The following is a 20709-nucleotide window of genomic DNA, read 5'->3' on the forward strand; positions in this document are numbered from 1 at the left end:
TAAATGGAGATAAATACTTGTTCTACTTACATAACATGTGTATTGTACTGCCCATGTTTTGATTTCAGTGAATGTTGTATAGTACATAAAGAGAACACTTTTCCAGGCATTTTCCATCTTTACAGCCTCTGACTGAAGCCAATCCGGATGTCATCTCCTCCCTTACTCTTTTTTTTCTCCTGGAAACTGCACTGTCATAGCTAGCTTGTTTTGTAAACACATGTGAGCATAGTATAGATCAGATTACAGAAGCTTCTGCACAGGGGTGAGGTGTAATTCCCTTCTCAGCCTCATGTCACACTGAACTGCCCTCAGCCAATCAGTGAGGAGCAGGAATGTGAGAGGGGAGATAACAAGCTTCTTTCTCCTCGGCAATGTACCAGAATAGAGCCAGGCTAACTGAGATAAGATTAATTACCGTAGAAACATTGATGTTTAAATTAAAATGATTGCAGTGCAGGGTCAGGTTGTAGACTGCATAATAAACACAGAGCAGTGGGTAAATGGAATTAAATTTTGTGGCTGACAATCCAACTTTAAAGAGAACCCAAGGTGGTTCTTTGGAGGGCAGATGGGACACATAGGCATGTTCTCTGCTTCCCCACCGTCGCGTTATAGCCTCCGAGATTGGGGAAATTATTTGTCGCCATCTCGGAGGTAAACACAGGGGAAAGGCATTCCCTGTTCAAAACGCCCCCCAGGAGTGTTCCTACAAGGTCTCCAGAGCTGCCATTGGGCAGCTCTCTCTCCCTATCCGCGCCTCCTGCCACTCCCCCGCCTCTCTGCGCGCTGGTGAGAGAATGAATGTCTCTATCCGGCGTCATGACCCAGAGGTCACCGAAGTGCAAGTGGGCCAGTACGGCCCATAGGAGTGGCATCTTTTGATGCTACTTGATCAGCTCAGCCCCCCGAATCAAGTAGCTTACTTTTTTTTTTTTTCATTTTATGAGCCCACCTCGGGCTCTCTCTCACAGAGAATTGCTACAAAATCTTAAAGACCGACTTCAAGCGCAAATATTTCTTCAGTAGAAGAGTCATTCATATGCCGTATGAACCATGGAAAGGCATGTGATCAGTTTCATCATGTGACAGATTTGTGAGACTCTGATTTGCTGGACTCAATCATGTGTCTCTTCTGCTACCTGCGGAAACAGGAAGTGATCACGGCAAATCAGAGCGTTAGAAATCTGACCAAACTTATCACATGCTTCACTTTGACTGCTAATTCCCATTTAGATCCACTGCGCGCTTCCGTATCTGCAAAAACAATCTGATCGTCATCTGATGAGTCGTGATGACGGAACGCGTAGGGCGGAGCCAGTACGCCTTGCGCACAACGCGGAAGTCTTGGTGAGGTACTGGATGATGGAAGTCGATCGAGCGGGACGCCGTGCACGGATCTAACACCAACACGTACCGGATTCTACAGCCTTGACGCTGTGATACGCCAGTGTATCCATCCATCTGGAGCTTGTAAGTGAATGCAGGGCGCGAGAAGCGCAGTGTGGTTTTTCATGTAACAGATGTGTTGCTCTATGAAAGTTTTTACTCTGTTTTAGTGAGGAATAAAGGCCTATTTTATCTTATGGTGGATGTGGATTACTGATGTACCAAGAGGTCCACATATTGAGCGAGGATTTCACCTGTAATTTGGTGGCTGCAATCTGGTGAGCCGCTCTAGTACTAGAGGTGGTGGGGACCACGAGTGGACACTTATTTGTCACCAGCACGGTTGATGTGTGATGTGATGTATTACAGCTAAACAGGTTTACACTATATAAGATTGTTTTTGCAGATACCGAAGCGCGTAGTGGATCTAAATTTATTCAAGCACTTTAAGAGGACTTAACACCGCGCACTCCATTGTTTGGTCTGGACTTTATTGTTTGTATATATATATATGAATTTTAAAGTGAAAGGTTTTAGGTACTTTTTTTAAGTGGATTAGGTGGCGCAACATTTGTTTGATCAAATTGTCAGTGCTAATTCCCATTGACTGCTAATTCACACAAGCAAATCTAGTCAGCAGCCGAGCTTGTATTATATGTGTATGATTTCCTTTTATTAACCTATCCAGGAGTCCCTATACCAGTTATTTCCTGCACCACAGACTTTCCTGGTTCTAGGCTTCAGTTTTTTCATAAGAATGCAGTCAGTGCCCTGCACCTTGCAATCTGAACAGTATGATGATGCAAACCAATCTGACCCTCCCACAGGGCCTGGTAATAATGCCTTCACCATAGCTGTTTCAGGTCAGCAAATGAAAATGGTGACCTTAAAGAACTTTTTTTTTTTTTACTAAACTATCACACTGCACTCAGTGAGGAGACTTTGGGCAAGACTCCCTTATGCCTAGTACACACCATACAATTTTCTGTTAGATTTTTCTGTTAGATTTTCTGTAGAGACTGGTCATTACCTCTGGTGCATTGTCTTCAGGTTATCTCCTGCTGAGTAGAACAATGCCTAAAGGTGGCCATACACTTATAGATTTGCAGCAGATTCAACCATCAGATAGATTTCTGTCAGATGCCTGTCAAGTCGAATCTGACAAGAATCTATCTGGTGTGTGCCACACACTAGGAACAGATTTCCAATAGATTTCAGAATAAAATCTATTGGAAATCAATCTAAATGCATTATTGGACCATTAGATTCAATGCAAATCTATGGGCCATCGATCTGCTACCAGCAGAACATCGAACCTAGATTTTCCATCCTGTCAGATAGATCAAATCCATCCATTGGAATTTGATAGAATAGATTTCTGATCAATCGATCAATTCTACAGAATCGGTCGATCAATCAATGGCTGAAATCGACCAGTGTATGGGTTCCTTTATTGCTAGGCAGATACTGTAGATGGTTAGATAGATAATTTCCAACATGTTGAAAATTATCTATCTGGCAGGTAAATCTAATACTGGGAATACACGGTAAGATTTTGAGCCATTAACATGGGTCGATAGATAATTTCCATTGTCATTGACATGTCTGTTCTCCCGCCCAATGGTTCCGCCGCTCGATTCCGGATTGAAGTGAATGGAAAAAGATAAGAAAAATGAGCGGAAGGTAAGAGAATTGACTGCGGAATCGAGCGGCGAAACGAACGAGCAGGAGAATCGAGCCATAAAATCTAACAGAAAATTGTATGGTGTGTACCTAGCATAACACTGTAACCGCCTATAGAGTGCGCCCCTAGTGGCTGCAGCTCTGGTGCTTTGAGTCCGCCAGGAGCAAAGTACAATATAAATGTTCCTTGTCTTGTCTTGTGTCTTGATAGACTTGCTATACTTTCCATGATTCTCTGAATTGGATGTAATTGAGCTCCCGTGGAGCTCTCCCAAGGGGTTCACTTTTGTTTACTTGAACTTGCTCTGTGGAAGATCAAGGCTACCAAACAATGTTCAGCCACAGATCGATACACTCCTCTTAGCTTGAAACTTCTGATTGTTCAAACACAATCTCATGCATGCACTTATAGTCCAAACTTTTTATAAAGCCTTCTACACACGCCTGAGTAAAGGTGGCTGAGGCAGCCGATAAGGACCGCCTCAGCCGATAGTCAGGCACATGTACAGAGGCCCCCGACCAATAATGGCCGCTTGGCAAGCAATCCGCCCTGCAAATCAACTTCTTTGGAGACACCACTCCCCTGCCTGCAGCGTGGCATCACTCACGCACCACTCCATTGTCCCTCCACCCCTCGCATAGCAACAGAACATGTTGACAGCTACACAGCTAATTTTGCATTTGTACAGGCCGGCCCAGTGATGTCAACCAAGGGAATCGGTTCCCGATACCCAACGGACAACATCAGTTGCTAGGTTTGTACGCGCCAATAGAGGTCCAGGTGGCCTAGGATTTATTACAAAATTGTTGACTGCAGGTCAATGGGTTTGACCCCATTTGCAAAAACCTCTCGTTTTGCAAATACAGGTGCAAATGTCTGCCACCTAATACCATTTAAAAAAAATATTTTCTATACTTCTTGTCCCCATTTGGATGACACAGGCCCTCCAACCTTAGTCAGGCTAAGTTCACATGTACGCTAAAGGCTGGAATTTCCCTGCCATTCTCGAATGCTGGACAAGGGCTGGGAACAAACTGGGAATTTCTTGAGGGTCTTTTTTCAGGCACTGGGAAACAACCATGCAAAATTGATGTCCTGGTTGAACATATATCTTGTGGATTGCAGCACATGTCCCGGTTTTTCTGGGTGTGGACTGCAGTCCACGATCCTAGAGAGTTGTATTTTTCTGTCACAGGATTTATTATGTAGAACTGTGTTTTTGCACAGACATATTGTGTTTATGAATGAGGCACTAAGCACTTTTTTAGTTGGTGAGACCCACAATTATCCCGATTTTTACGAACTATTTTTTGCACTTTTTGACTTTTTGCACATTTTTTGCAGATTTTTGCACATTTTTTGCAGATTTTTGCACAACTTTTTACAAAATCCTTTTGTACATTTTTTGAGATATATTTTTCAACTGTTCATGCTTACTGCCTGATTGATATATACTAGGTATTGTGTGACTCATGTAACTGTATAGCAAATAGACAGGTGATCCACTTATTGTGGATATATGGGTTTTTTTTATGGTTTTTAACTATGTTATGTGATCTTGTTGTTTAATAAAAGTTTACATTTTGAATATATACATAATTTGATTTGATTATTTGGATATCAAGCCAGATTTATCTCTTTAGAGGGCTTCTTGTCTTTCTTATGGTCAATTTAATATAGCCCTGGGGCAGTAAAGCTGTGATCATTTCAATGCTTGCATGTGTGAGGTAAAGCTGGTTGAACATATGGCAATGTCAATACAGGTCCTTTTTTTAATTTCAGACACTGTTACCATGTTTGGACATAGCCTTAACCTGCACCTTAAAGAGACACTGAAGAAAAAAAAAATATGATATAGTGAATTGGTTGTGTACTATGAATAATTACTAGAAGATTAGCAGCAAAGAAAATATTCTCATACTTTTATTTTCAGGTATATAGTGTTTTTTCTAACATTGCATCATTCTATAATATGTGCAGATTACACAACACTCAGCATTCAAAATGAGTCTTTCAGAGCAGTCTGTGAAGTAATGACCTCTCCTCTAGCAGAGGAAAAGTAAATAGTCCAGGAACAGTTGAGATAATAAAAGTCAGATAACAGCCCTCTCCACAACTAAGGGCTGGTTCAGACGGACGTCTGCGTGGCGTCGCATCTGGGGGCGTTGCGGCGGCTGCGCGGTCAGGCTTTCAGTAGCCTTCGGTCGCGTCGTGATGCGGTTGCGTTTTTTCCTTCCCCTAGGGGAACATTAGCCGTCGCGGTTGGCCGCTACCTGGAAGCAACATGTCGCTTCCAGGGGCAGCCCGAACGCTCGCGAAAATCGGGACCCAAACGCCGCGTTCGGGTAAAAGCGCGCAAAAGCTCGGTGTAAACGCTCCCATTCAATTGAATGGGAGCGTTTACCGCGACGTTCCGAACACTTGCGGTAAACGCTCCGCAAGCGTCCGTCTGAACCAGCCCTAACTTAGTCGGAGAGCTTAATGGCTTGTTTGCATAGAGATAACAACTTGAGTTTCTCAACTCTTCCTGTACTGGAAACAATTACACTGATGTATCTGATCTTAATGTTTTATTTCTTAGCTATGCTACACATACAAATCATAATATCATCATTTTTTTTCCGCTTCAGTGTCTCTTTAAGGCTCATACACACGTCCAACATAATGCACAACCAACCCCACAACGATGATAGTTGAGCAGATTGTTTGGACGTGTGTACAAGTTTTTAACCTTTTAAGGACCGCGGGCTTAACCCCCCCTAAAGACCAGGCCATTTTTCACTAAAAGGGCCACTGCAGCTTTAAGGCCTCGCTGCAGGGCCGCACAACTCAGCACACAGAGCTCTCTGTTGGTGGGCAAGGAACGCCGCTTCGAGAATGTTTATTTATTTTTTTACAAATATTTTTGTTATTATTTTTTTTAAAAATGTACGCTTTTTTTTTAATTTTCCCTCTTTCCCTCCTTCCCCCCGCCAGCCAATCACTGTGGTCAGCTGTCATAGGCTTCAGCCTATAACAGCCGATCAATCCTGAGCCTGCCAGGGGGACAGCCGTGTCACACAGCTCTCCCCAGTATAGCGCTGCCTTAGATCGCAGCGCTGTACTAAGTAAATAGACAGCGGTTTCGCCGTCTAACAGTCTCCGAGCAGCGATCACTGCTGGGAGACTGAAGGCGGAGCCTCGTCATCCAAGCAGGGATGTGGGTGTATCAGTGCGCGTAATCTCCCTCAAACCACTGCTCCAAGACCTTCCGCCGATCTGCGTTAGGCGGTCCCGGGGCTGTCGCCGCAGCCACGCCCATCGGCGTGACGCGGTCAGCAAATGGTTAATGATCGAATAATAGCTACAGAGGAAAATCTCTCTTCTCCTTCTCCTCCAACTTTTTATTTAACATTTAAAACGGTATCGTCACCATAGAAATAAAATTTCAACAACAACTGGTCTAAGTGTATTAAGTGATAAAGATGCTAATCCTGCATTCAAAACTTGCAAAACTTTTTCTGCTGTTATGGTTTGTAGTCATCGCATACTTTAGGAGCACTGGCCCTAGTGCCAAACCGTGCCAAAGGGTTGAATGATTGAAATTCTTTTTATCTATAACATATGCCTCCTCTTCCATTTATTTCCCTGCCTAGCTGCTTATCAGAAACACCCTCTGATTACTTGTGTTTACAAGGAAGGCTGAGGTGACTCAGTGATTGGATGCGTAAATAAAAAATAGACAGTGCAGTTGTGAGTATACACCTCAGTGGGAGTTTCTGAAGACTCTGGGAGGAGTGCAGCTAATGAATACACAATGAGCAAGAGAAGGGAGGGGGGAAACAAGAGTCAGGGAGGATATGATGTCAGCATTAGCTTGGCAAGATGGCCACTGCCTAGAATAGGATTTTCTGCTTTTCCTTTATAAAATTCACAGGAATCATTACGTGGATAGCACAATACATCTGTTATGTAAGTAGAAGTAGTATTTATCTACTTATATATGTGTTTTTTATTTCTAGGTTAGCATGGGTGCCACTTGTTCTTTAACAAACCTCTCAAAAATGTCATTTTCTACAAAATCCTAATCTTGATCTTAATCGCATCTGTTTATCTCATGCATTAGCTCTACTTACAGTTAAGGTGAAAAATAACTAAGGCAAAATATTTCATGAGAAAAGTTTTGTGAATCAACCCCACAATCTTCTACAGACGATAAATGTTGGTAAAAAAGTCTTTCTTTCATAGAAGTATTGACCTCCCCTTATCCATTCTATAGTAGTAGGTCTATGGCTGCCGGGCTTGCCTTTTATAACGGAGTAACTCATGAGAGTACACCATTAGCATCATTTGCAGGTTCTCTTCAATGACCATAGCTTACATTTTATCCATGAATACGTTGATGAGTTTTCTTCTGTGACGTGTTTTCCACCGTTATAATTAATATGGGGCTCGAGACTTCTGGACTGTTCAGAAAAGATTGGATTTCAGGAGTTAAAGGAAAATTCCCTTTTGCTTTCACATTGAGTACAATAACAGAACGATGTGCGGCAGAAGTGGATCCAACAAGCAACTGGAATGTGCTAAGCAGCCCAGCCTGCCTCGCTTCCCCCGCACTAAACACGTTTTATGGATGAAATTGAAACAGCAGGTGCTTGAATCTTTATCTCCAAAAAAATCACATTGCATTGTTTTTGAAGTAGATGGAAGTGAAATATATTTTTCCATCGTGCTGAAGCTGCCAGCTTCTGGGACTCACAAAAACACCGCAATATCTGTTTATGCTCATGGATGTAGGTAGCAACAAAGGATGTAGGTAGCCACGCAGGATGTAGGTTTCCACACAGGAAGTAGGTAGCCACACAGGATGAAAGTAGCTAAACAGTATGTATATAGCCAAACCAAATTTGGGTAACCACACAGGAAATAGGTAGCCACATAGGATGCAAGTAGCTACAAATTATGTACGTAGCCGTACAAGATGTAGGTAGCCACACAGGAGGTAGGGTGCAACACAGGATGCAGGTAGCCACATAGGATGAAGGTAGCCACACAGTATGTAGGAAGCCACACAGTATGTATGTAGCCACACAGGGCCTAGGTAGCCACACAGCATGTAGGTAGGCACACAAAATGAAGGTAGCTACTCAGGATGTAGGTAACTACACAGGATGCAGGTAGCCACATAGGTTATAGGTAACCACACAGGATTTAGGTAATCATATGGGTTGTAGGTTGCCACACAGGATGTAATTAGCTACACAGGATGTAGGTAGCCACACAGGATGTAGGTTTAGCCACACAGGATGTAGGTTTAGCCACACAGGATGTAGGTTTAGCCACACAGGATGTAAATAGCCACACAGGATGTAGGTTTAGCCACACAGGATGTAAATAGCCACACAGGATGTAGGTTTAGCCACACAGGATGTAAATAGCCACACAGGATGTAGGTTTAGACACACAGGATGTAAATAGACACACAGGATGTAGATAGCCACACATGATGTAGGTTTAGCCACACAGGATGTAAATAGCCACACAGGATGTAGATAGCCACACAGGATGTAGATAGCCACACAGGATGTAATAGCCACACGGAATGTAGATAGCCACACAGGATGTAGATAGCCACACAGGATGTAGGTAGCAACACAGGATGTAGGTTTAGCCACACAGGATGTAGGTAGCTACGCAGAATATAGGTTTAGCCACACAGGATGTAAGTAGCCACACGGAATGTAGGCAGCCGCATAGGATGTAGGCAGCCACACAGGATTTAGGTTCAGCTACACAGGATGTAGGTTTAGCCACACAGGATGTAGGCAGCCACACAGGTATGGATCAAACCACCCAGTATGCACCCAATAGGAACAATTCCTCTATCTTGGAACAATTTCAATATGCGTGCATGGAGAAATCTAATGCTGGGAATACACGATGAGGTTTTTCAGTCGATTTATTGTCCAATCTGATTTCTGACCGACTTTCTTATCTTTTATCCATTTCCATTCACTTCTATGAGAAATTGATCAGAAAATCGATCAAAAATAAGATCAGGCATGTTGGAAATTATCTATTGAACCATCTATCTGCTGAAAAAACTTATGGTGTATTCCCAGCATAACCGTTCAGGAATATCTAGCATGTTTTCTGTTATGAGATCGTGCTTGGAAAAGGTAAGTATCTCATTTCAATTTCAATTGATGCGTAGGTATGCTTTAATGAGAGTTTTGATCTAGTCCTATATCACCCCTTAAGAAGAGACTTCAGTCCTTATTATTCCCTTTTTCTCCTTGATGATATTTTATGCCTAATCAATAAAATACCTTTTAAGCCACCAGTACGCAAGAAAATACTCAGAATCATTGTGACAGTACTTTTTTTACCTACTTTTTGGTACTTTTTAAACTACAGCATGATGAAAAGTTATTTTAAACAGAAGATAACAAATTACTTCCTGAGAGAAAACCTAGGAGAAAATGGGAATTGAATAAGGGCAATAATTGTAAAATCTTGTGAGATGTACAGTTATTCAAAAAGGTATTACCCATATCAACGTTTGACCCTATCAAGGTCTAGGTCCAGTGTGAGGGGAAGAAAAGTTAAATGGACAGTATGTTTTTGTGATGTAGGAGGAAAATTGGGTGCTCCTATGTCGGTGTAATATAAGATGCAAACTCCATGCAGATGTCCTGGGCAAGAGTTGAGCCTGGCACTGTAGTCAGGCCAGATTTCTGGAAAGGCCAAGAAGGCAGGGGTCTAGGGCGACTGCAGCCTTAGGTGGCGTCTAGGCATAAAAGAGGGGTCGCTACATATGAAAGAGGAGGCTGAAAATGGGAAACCACACATGAAAAAGGGAAACTGATGCTCAAGGTAGCTGTTCATGAAAGAAATGGGCTGCTGTACATGGATGTTACACAGGGAAGAGGGGGCTGCACATGGAATGAGAGGACCACAGAAAGGGGAGAAACCGCATACTTGGCCTATGAGGCACAAACAGTGTAAATCCGGCCTTGACTGTAGCACTGCAAGGTAAGACGCTGTCAAGACAAATGACATTTATACTGCGCTTTTCTCCTGAGGGACTCAAAGTGCTTGAGCTGCAGCCCATAGGGCACGCTCAGTAGGCAGCAGCAGTATTAGGGAGCCTTGCACAAGGACTCCTTACTTTAAGGGAACCTAACTGACCCTAAAAAAAACAAGAGTTTCACTTACCTGGGGCAGCCCTCCTGTGCCCGCACCGTCACATAACGATCCTCTGGTCCCTCACAGTGGTTCAGTTGCGGCGACTGGCCCAGTTGATGGCCACTGCACCTGCCTGGCTGTGCACGTCCTCAACCCTGCTCCCGTTGCGCAGTACGATAATTTCTTGTACTGTGCAGGACACTCCTGGTGACGGGAGGGTAATCGAGGATGCGCGTGGCCATCAATAGGCACAGTGACAGAAATCAGAACTGAGCCGCTGCAGGGGACCGCAGAATGGGTGAGTGACGGCGTGGGCACAGGAGGGCAGCAGGGGGCTGATAGAAGCCCCAGGTGAGTGAAACACTTTTTCTTAGGTTCAGTTAGGTTCCCTTTAATAGGTATGTGCTCACTGAACAGAGAGAGCCGAGATTCAAACCCAGGTTGCCTGTGTCAAAGGCAGAGCCCTCTACCAGTACACTATCCAGCCGTTGAATTGTGTATATCTCTTGCAGGACAATCTCAAGCAGACATTTCATGTAGAAAGCCTTTTTTTAAAGAGAATCTGTACTGTAAAATTCTTACAATAAAAAGCATACCATTCTATTCATCATGTTCTCCTGGGCCCCTCTGTGCTGTTTCTGCCACTCCCTGCTGCAATCCTGGCTTGTAATTGCCATTTTTATGCAGTGTTTACAAACAAAAGACATAGCAAGTGATAGGCTGAGAGGAGCTTAGTGTGTGAGTCATGCAGAGTGTGCAGGTGGCCTGGAGAGGGTGTGTATAGCTTCTATCCAATCACAAGCAGCACAGCACATTCCAGCTTGACTGCCGCAGCCGACAGACCCGACAGAGGAGAGAAGATTAGATCATATAAGGGCCTGTACACACTGCTGCGCTTGCGCTGCGTTTCTAAAAACGCATGCGTTTTTAAAATCGCAAGGTCTTTTGAAAAAGAATGAAAATCGTGATGACTTGTACACACTGGTGAAAAACGCAATCGCAGTGCCTGCTGCGCTTTTTAAGCGCAGCGCATTAAAAACGCATGCGCTTGCGTTTTTGCCTGCGTTTTTCAGAAGTCAGTATCCCAGAAGACTCTGCAATCTCCTGATTCCTGTTGAAATGTAAACTAGAAAAAAAAACAAAGGATTCTTTAGCCAATCAGCAATTACAAGAAAACGCAAACGCACAAAAAACGCAGGCAAAAGCGCATGCGTTTTTAAAACTACAGGCACTTTAAAAACATGCGCTTGCGATTTTGCTTGCGTTTTTCAGTGTGTACAGGCCCTAAGACAGAGCACATTACAACAGGTATAGGAACTTATAGGATAGAAGAAATATGGATGAAAATTTTGTTACAGAGTGTCTTTAAAATATTGCCCCTTTTTTCCAAGCATGAGCAAAACCCATTGCAGATCGTGCTGCGTTCTATAGCCATAGAAGATATGTCAGCATTGTGGCATTTCGTGTTTAATTACGCTCCTCATTAGCAGACTGAGCAGAATCCAGGAATGCGTTCCACGATCGCATATTTTCCCAATGAGCAGCACCGTGAAGTGAAGTCATCGAGTTCAGACTCTGTATCCTATAATTCCACATAAATGACTTTTCCAGTCACCAATTTACAGAGTTTCATTATTGCAGTGCAATAATCTGTCATGCTTCTGATTGTATGTGCTTATCCAGGGGCATTGCTGCACTTTCTTTGGTTGGTTCAGCTGGTCACAGTGAAGGGGCAATTTGTGCAAATTAGCCAACTTTTGGAAAGAGAATATCTACACTTTATGTGATTTTCATGGCTCTAATACCCTGTTTCCCTGAAATTAAGACATCCTCCAAAAGTAAGTCCTAGCAGGGATTTTAAGTATGCTCGAAATATAAGCCCTACCCCGAAAATAAGCCCTAGCGGCAGTAAGGGGGAAAAATATGGCAGCTTGTGTTATTACTAGAACTGATGGTCTCAAAGGCGGGACCATGGCTCCATCACTGGGCCAATCACTGCACTCGCTACTATACAGTGAGTGCAGTGATTGGCCCAATAACGGAGCTATGGTTCCACCTGCAAGACCATCAGCTCCAGTCGAAACACATGTTGACGTACTTCTTCCCAGTAGGCTGAAGCTCAGGGACATAGTGACATAGAACTGGGGGAAACAAGAGGATGCACGGCAACATTGAAGAACATGGAGGACAACTCGACATGGAGCTGGGGGTAAGAGGAGGATGTAGGGGGACGGCGGAAGACACAGCAGAGGACATAGGGGGGACACGGGAAGACAGGGGATAGTGGAGGACAGGGGTACAGAGGTGGGCACCATGGTAATTTAAGTGGCATGGACATAAGTGCTAAAAACCTAATAAATGAAAAACTGACAACCAGCTTGGATTTTAAATGGCCGTAGGCACTATTTATTGCGGTTTAAATTGATTGAAATTAATTGTTTATTAACTGGTGAATCAAACATCAACAAATAAAATAACAACTCAACCAAAAGTATCAATTGATACTTAATCAAGAAACATAGAGTCTTTAGACCAGTATAAATTGTTCATAAATAGTCCAAAGCAGCTAGCCCACCCACAATTGTGGGCGACTTTAACCGCCAATAAAGTCAATCCGCCTACGACAATACTTGAAGAAAAAGGGGGGTGGGGGGGGGTGCTTCCAGCTTGCTTGACTGGATACTGAGGAGAAAAGGGTAGAGCATCTCAGGTTAGAGGCGAACCCTTCTGTGATTGGCCAGCTGAAATTGGCTCCAACAGACAGCTGCCAATCATCTGAGGGAAATCTCTCACCTCCGCTCAGCAACCCAAATCTCCTCACAGACTCCTAAGGACCACCCAGCATCTGAAAGAGAGGAAAAGACAGCAGAATCAAAAGGAACAGATATCAGACATAAATGAACCTATTACAATGCATATACCTATTATATTTCAGTACCGCAGTACAAAGAGCACCATAATATAATGAAACTATTATGTAATAATAAACACCCTAAACTGTCCCACCACCAAATTACCAAGAGGCCTGCGTTCCATGCTCTCACTATGGCCTTACAGGAGGACACTAAAGGTAAAAGGGGACACAGGCACACAAGAGGTGGATCCAGCAGAGGAAGAGGTGGCACAGTAGGGAAGGCAGGAGGACAGCACAGAAACTTGTGTGTTCATAGAAATATAAGACATCCCCTGAAAATAAGTCCTAACACATCTTTTGGAGCAAATATTAATATAAGACACTGTCTTCTTTTCGGGGAAACACGGCTAGTGATACACGAGTAGAATTAATAGGGTGGACGTGTAGTAGACCACCTCTCTTTCTCAGCATGTCCCGGCTGACTAGGCTAATTCATATTGATCCTAAAGTATAACATACTAAAGTCCCTTTCACATTATGAGGTGTATGCAGTAAACTGTGTTAAGCAGAATGTGCGTTAAGTCTTACTGCATGATGAGCAGATCAGAATTGTATCCATCGTGCATAAGGCTGGGGTCACACACAATTCCACGTAATGCAAAATTGCATGTTAGTTTTAATAAAGAGAAAACTTTCAGGCATTTTCCAATTTTACTACCTTGACTGAAGCCAATCCTGATGTAATTTCCTCCCTTACTCTTTTTTTTATCCTAGAAACTGCACTGTCATATCTAGCTTGCTTTGTAAACACATGTGAGCACAGCATAGATCCTATTTGATCAGCTTCACACTGAACTGCCCTCGGCCAGTCAGTGAGGAGCAGGAATGTGGGAGGGGATATGACAAGCTTTTCTCTCCTTGGCAATGCACTAAATAAAGCCAGGCTGACTGAGATATGATTTATTACAGCAGAAACATTCATGATTATATTGGAGTGCTTGCAATGCAGGGTCCGGTTGCAGGCTGTATAATAAACACAGAGCAAATGAAATTTGATTTTGGGGCTGACATTCCTGCATTAAAGCGAAATTGTCAATAAAAGGGCACTATGGTGAAAAATTTAAAATATGTGCAAACATAGACAAATAAGAAGTGCATTTTTTCCAGAGTAAAATGAGCCATAAATTACTTTTCTCCTATGTTGCTGTCACTTACAGTAGGTAGTAGAAATCTGACAGAAGCGACAGGTTTTGGACTAGTCCATCTCTTCATAGGGGATTCTCAGCAAGGCTTATATTCTTTATAAAGATATTCCCTAAAAAGGATTTAAACAATGATGCTGGCCAGCTTCCCTGCTCCCTACACAGTGTTTTGGCAGTTGGACAGAGCAACTGCCATTCACTAAGTGCTTTTGAAAATAAATAAATCTCTGAGAATCCCCTATGAAGAGATGGACTAGTCCAAAAACTGCCGCTTCTGTCAGATTTCTACTACCTACTGTAAGCCACAACAACATAGCAGAAAAGTAATTTATGGCTCATTTTACTCTAAAAAAAAGGTACTTCTTATTTGTATATGTTTGCACATATTTAAAATTTTACATTTTTTCACCATAATGCCCCTTTAAGATGCATCCCTGCCCATTGGGACTGAGATAACTTCCCTGCAACTAACAATCCGATCTGCATATTTGCACCCATTCCCGCTTCAATAAAAACGGATCAATGTTTTCTGAACTCGGCTGCTAAATTATGTAAGGGAGAGGAAATCAAGCCATAGTTTGAAGCCTCCGACCGGTTTAATGGAAATAGCTGAGGGCTGTATGTAGAGGCAGCTGAAGTCAAAGCGAAGCACTTGACATGCAGGTTTCTCTGAAGGTATCCTCTGATTATGAATTTTTTATCGTGGGCTCAGTTGCTTTTGCCTATGGTTTGCATTAATATTCTGTTGGCTGGCAGCAATCGGTGAGGTGTGCGTTGTGCAGGAAGTGCCCTACGGAGACTGTTTAAAGGGGAACTAAACTTCACAGATCAAATCGTTCCCCGTGTAGCCAGTTCCTCACTACAGCGACCACATGCGACTCTCTATTCTGTCCCACATTTGAAGTGCAGATTCAGGCACCGGTTTTAATACGCATTCAACAGAACATTATTTTATATGAATTATGCATAAGAACATTGGATGTTTGTAAAAAAAAAAAAAAGCAATAGGACATACCTCCTGTATAAATGTACGTCTTTTCATTTCTTTCTCAGCAATCTCCTGTTGCCTGATCACTCCCTATAACCCCTTCCAGTCAGTCCCAAGCCACCATAGGCTGTCATTCAGTGGGGAGGCATGGCTTTAGCTGAGTAATTACTCCCCTTCCTGCATGCACAGGTGACCAAGGGGGGAGTGGTTTAGGCTGATTGGGTGTAAGCAGGCAGCTATGAGTCCGTGAAATTCCCTGATGAGTCACCAAAGTGATGAAACGCGTAGCTTAGAACGAAAGTGTGGGGAGGGGATATACGGTATTAGTTCCAAACAGTTTCTTTTAGAATTTAACATTCTTAAAGAGGCACTGTAGTGACATATAGTAAAATGCAGTAAATTGTTCAAGATACCCAGTTTTACAGTAATTTTCCTGGTTTCAGCATCAGAAACACTTCCTATAGTATAATATAATATATATCCTAATATATATATTGCTGTATATTGGTATGTAGCCCCACCCTTCCAGCGATGTCAAATCTTAGGCTGTTATCCAGAATTCTCCTTCCAGAGCATTCTGAGAGACCAGGCATTATTTTCACTGGCTTCTCAATTCTCATAAACATTCCACAGAGCTGCACCTGACAGGACTAAAGATGTTGCCACTTCTGCTAAATCAGAGAGAGGAAAGATTTTACAACGAGCAAACACTGACTAAATAACTTATAAATGGATATTATAAAAAAGTAAAAAAGGTATTTTTTACATTGTTTTTTTTTCCATTACAGTTCCTCTCTAAAATTATATACGGTATATATTTTTTTGCGAACAACACACCCAAAAGTACATTTGCAGAATTTAAGCAGTTCATCTGCAGACTAGACACACCCTGTTACCACCTCTATTCAGGTGCTCCATCGCATCTCCTGCCTAAGGAGAATTGTTTTCCTTTTTTTTTTTACTTTATACAAACATTTAGATTTCCTTCAGTGTTCAAGCTTATATACCAGGCTCTCTCAACTTACGGTTTTGTATTGCAGAACTATACGTCCCACCCTGCCCCTCCCCCCCACATATGGCGGAATTTCTAGTCCCTGAACAGCTTGAGAGCCACGGTTTGCGAAAGCCTGCCGTACGCTAATCATCGGTTACAAGATGTTGTTACATATTTCATCGGCTTGTATTTTTAGTTTTAGTGGTCCTTTAGGCATGCTAAGCTTGTTAGCCTGTAATTACTATTTCATGCTGAATTTCGATACCTTTTATGTTCCAGGAAGGAAAGAAGAAGTTCGACAAAGAGAGTGAGAAATATTATTCCATCTTAGAGAAACACTTGAATTTGTCATCAAAGAAGAAAGAGGCTCATTTACAAGAGGTACATTGTTCTTTAATTTTCCTTGGACTTGGCGCAGACTTCAAATGCCATCTTCCCCAGGTTTAATCATGTTCCTGTGCCTACTATGTAATTGTGCATTGGGAGCCAGAAAACTCTATTCCGGGCTGATGGGAGTACAAGACGAGTAAGGTAATATTTCTGGAGTGAATGGCTCTTGCAGGGAACTCATGTATTAATTACTGGACGGCCAGTGGTAAGCAGGTGGGGGGGGGGGGGGGGGAGGCTGGCAGGGGAGCTTCAGGTATAAATTAAAAGATGGTATTAGTGTGCAGCAAGGTTTAAATTAAAATGTGGTATTCCAAGTTTATATGGAGAAAGACATTTCTTTCCCATGGTTTTTATTAATTATCCAGTTGACCACTGAGGAGTTTTTCCCCTTATGGACCAAAGCAATTTTCACCTTTCGGTGCTCCTCCCATTCATTCGCCAATCACTTTATTATGACTTGTCACAACAAAATGATTTATATCTTCTTATATTTTTTTCGACACCAATAACTTTGGGTGGTACTTTTTGCTTAGAATTATTTTATTCAAAATGCATTTTAACAGGAATAATTAAAAAATAATAATAAAAAATAATTATTTCTCAGTCGTCAGTTATTATAGTTTTAAATTAAAAAGTGCTACCGTGTTTAAAACCCACACATTTTATTTTCCCATTTGTCCTGGTTATTACGTTTAAATTATGCCTCTAGTACAATGTATGGGGACAATATTTTATTTGGAAATAAAGGTGTATTTTTTTCTGTTTTGTCTCTGTCACTAATTACAAGCCCTTATTTGCAAAAAAAAAAAATAACAGTAATATACCCTCATGACATACATATTAAAAAAGTCCCTAATGTAACTATTTTTTTTTTATTTTTAACTGTCACTTTTTTTTTCTTATTTTTTATACAAGTGCTTTATTTTGGTAACTATGTGAGGGGAGTGGTAAGGGGTTAATTAATCTGATATTGTATCTAATTTGGTGTATGTATGTGTAATTTTATTATTTGGCCACTAGAATACTCCCTCCCCCCACCCAAATAATTGTTGTCTACTGTGAACAGTACACAGGAAATGTAGCGTGTGTGTCTTCCTTCACTTTGACTTTCTCACTGACTACTGGCATCTCATTGATGCTGGTGATCACTGATCACAGGCACTTTGATCAGTGAATGGGAACATGTTTTCTCATTCACCAATCAGTGCACTAACCGCCGGCGATGAGAATGCACGGGGAGTGTGCGCAGAGGGGATTGTGGCAATGTACGTATATATCTACACCCCTGGAGCTAATATGAAGTCTCCGGAGGCATAGATATACTGTACCCGGAATGATAAGTGGCTAAAGGACTACTATCGTAAAAAAAAAAGGAAAATTTAATAATTCCTTTTTTTTGTATAGTGCTTTTCTCCTGTCAGACTCAAAGCGCTTGTGAGGCAGCCACTAGAGCACACTCAGTAGGCAGCAGCAGTGTTAGGGAGTCTCGCCCAAAGAACTCCTTACTGAATAGGTGCTGGCTTACTGAACATTACTTACTGAGATTCGAACCCAGGTCAACTGTGTCAGAGGCGGAGCCCTTAACCATTACACTTTCCAGCCAGTGCTGGATACATACATACATACATATACATACAAAATGTACACTTCTCCCAGAGTGAATGCAATTTAAATGTGTACGAGAGGAATCGCTGCCAGGAGACTTGGGCGCAGGATACAGCCGGTATGGCTTATCCTGCTCCTGCATAAGTTCCCGGCGATGTTAAATACTATTCCCCTTCCAGGCCGCCATGGATGGTGGGGAATGAAATAATTCGGCTTCCAGCAATTGCTTGAGGCGGAATTACAGTGTTTTATAAGTAACTGCAGCTCCGTCTTCTGACGGCGCCAAAGTTACTCACTGTGCGCCACTATAGCCGTAATTCCTACTATGGCCTATGGTGGCGCCGGCTGCGCCCAAAATGGAATGAAAGTGTTCACTATAAATTACCTTTTTCCTGTGTTGCTGTCAGTACGTAGTAAAAGCTGACAGATCTGATAGAGTTTGGACAAGCCCATCTCCTCATGGGGGATTCTCAATATTACCTTTACTCTTTACAAAAGCACTCCCTGGATAGGATCTATACAAAGATGCCAGCCAGCTTCCATATACGATTGCATACTTTTATGGCAGTTAAACTGAGCAACCGCAGTTCAGTAAGTGCTTTTGAAAGTAAAGAAAATGCTGAGACTCCCCCATTAGAAAATGGACTAGTTCAACTTTTTTATTATCACTGGTGTGGTGCTTTTACGGTGCCCATTAGTGGTACAATTTTTTCATCAGATGCGATCTTTCAACGCACTTTTTATGATCGAAAGTAATCAGAAGGTAATTATTTGATTGTTTCCATAAATGGGTCCATTAGGACATTCTCTTTTCAGATATGATTGTAAAATCCAACTTTCGGGTCGATTACATTTTCTTTTCAATTTGACCAAAGAATCGTTTCACATTGATTTTCACCACACACTGCTCAGTTTTCTGTACAATTCAATCATAAAAAGTGTGTTGAAAGATCGCATCTGATGAAAAAATTGTACCGTTAATGGCCACCTTAAAGTGAATTTCCAGACTAAAAATCTACTCAGCAGCACTGAAAAGGCTTGGTGTTTCTTTAACAGTTTCACAGCATCAGAACTTTGTTTTTCTTACATAAGCCTTATTTTTAGCTGCACAAAAGCTTAAGCTCCGCCCCATCAAAGAAAACTGCCCGGGCTTTTTTTCCCTGATGCTGTGCAAAGCATGATGGGATTTCCTATGTTGTTATTCACATTGCCTAGCACCTGGGAGGGGTGATCAGCACACAGGACAGTTGGAAAAGCGTCTCATGCTCCCTGTCACCTCCTTTCAACCAAAAATATGGCTGCCATCATGAAATCAAACATTTGCCTGTTCTTTTAAAACAAGGTGGGTAAGAGATTATATTACCTATCTATTTTAATTAACATACCTAATGTAACTTAATGACAGTATGTTTGTTTAGGCTGAAGTTCCTCTTTAAGATTAGCACTAAGGCACAATGTGAAACCGAGCCTCTCACTCTATCATCTGCACCCACTCAAGCAAAGCCGTCCTTATGATCTGTATGCAGTATGACTCTAATGATAACTATGCGGGGAACATAACTATAGTTTCCCTGCTAATCTGTCATCTGTGAGGCGTTTCATGCGTACCTTCCCAGATCCGAACCGTAAATAAACAGCCCAGTCTGTATAGTCTGCGTTCTGGGAATATATCTTCCAGGCGCTGCCAATAACTGATAGGGTAAAGAAGAGTTGCAACGCGATGCGTCATAAATCAGCAGTATTATTATTTGTTGTCTGAGAAAATCTATCATTGTCATAACAAAGCTTCAGCGAGTGTGTCACCAGCGAGCGTGTAATAACCGCCACATCTTTAATTACATAACACGAGGCATGAACAGGCCTCTCAGCAGTTTGGCTTCTGTTCTTCATTTCCAAATATGGCCACTTGCCCAGCCAAGTGCAACTGTTACTTGTTAGAAGACAGGCGTGCCAGATCTGCAGTGTTGTGTGCAACATTCTCTCAGCCCCGTGCTCCTGCCATACTGATGTAAACACAGGGCATTTTACCGCCCGAGGCCCACTGCCGCAACCCCCACCCATCCGGTCTGCTCCCACTGTCCCGTTTGTTCCCTGGTCCTGTGCTCTCGTCTTTGCACCCACCAATCCTGTGTACTTCCCTGGCCCTGTGCTATGCTTCGTGGGTAGCACAGCACAGGATGGGGGAAGCACAGGTCCGGTGCTCCACTGCTCACCCCTGTGGAAGCAGAGCAGTCGCAGACTGGAATATAAAAGAGGGACACCAAGAGCCCAATATAGTGTAGTATGTATCAAGAAGTACAGACTAACCAGCAAGCTCATGGTGACCCAGAACTCATTGGAGTGTGTAAGGGGCTACAATGGTCCTAAAAGCCCCCTTACTAAAATACTAAGGAAAACAAGAGTTTGCTTTCTTAAAACAGAAAGAATTTACGATAA

General features: G+C 42.4%; 1 protein-coding gene across 2 annotated transcripts in view; it reads left to right on the top strand.

Moving 5' to 3' along the window:
• ARHGAP42 (Rho GTPase activating protein 42) overlaps positions 1-20709 on the top strand; it is a 426935-nt gene that overhangs the window by 273965 nt on the left and 132261 nt on the right. For both annotated transcript variants that reach the window (XM_068266846.1, XM_068266847.1), the window contains exon 5: positions 16558-16659. In XM_068266846.1, the coding sequence (XP_068122947.1) occupies positions 16558-16659 (102 nt within the window). The remainder of the gene's footprint in view (positions 1-16557; positions 16660-20709) is intronic.

The sequence above is a fragment of the Hyperolius riggenbachi genome, chromosome 2 (assembly GCF_040937935.1).
Source record: "Hyperolius riggenbachi isolate aHypRig1 chromosome 2, aHypRig1.pri, whole genome shotgun sequence".
In the NCBI taxonomy this organism is placed as follows: domain Eukaryota; kingdom Metazoa; phylum Chordata; class Amphibia; order Anura; family Hyperoliidae; genus Hyperolius; species Hyperolius riggenbachi.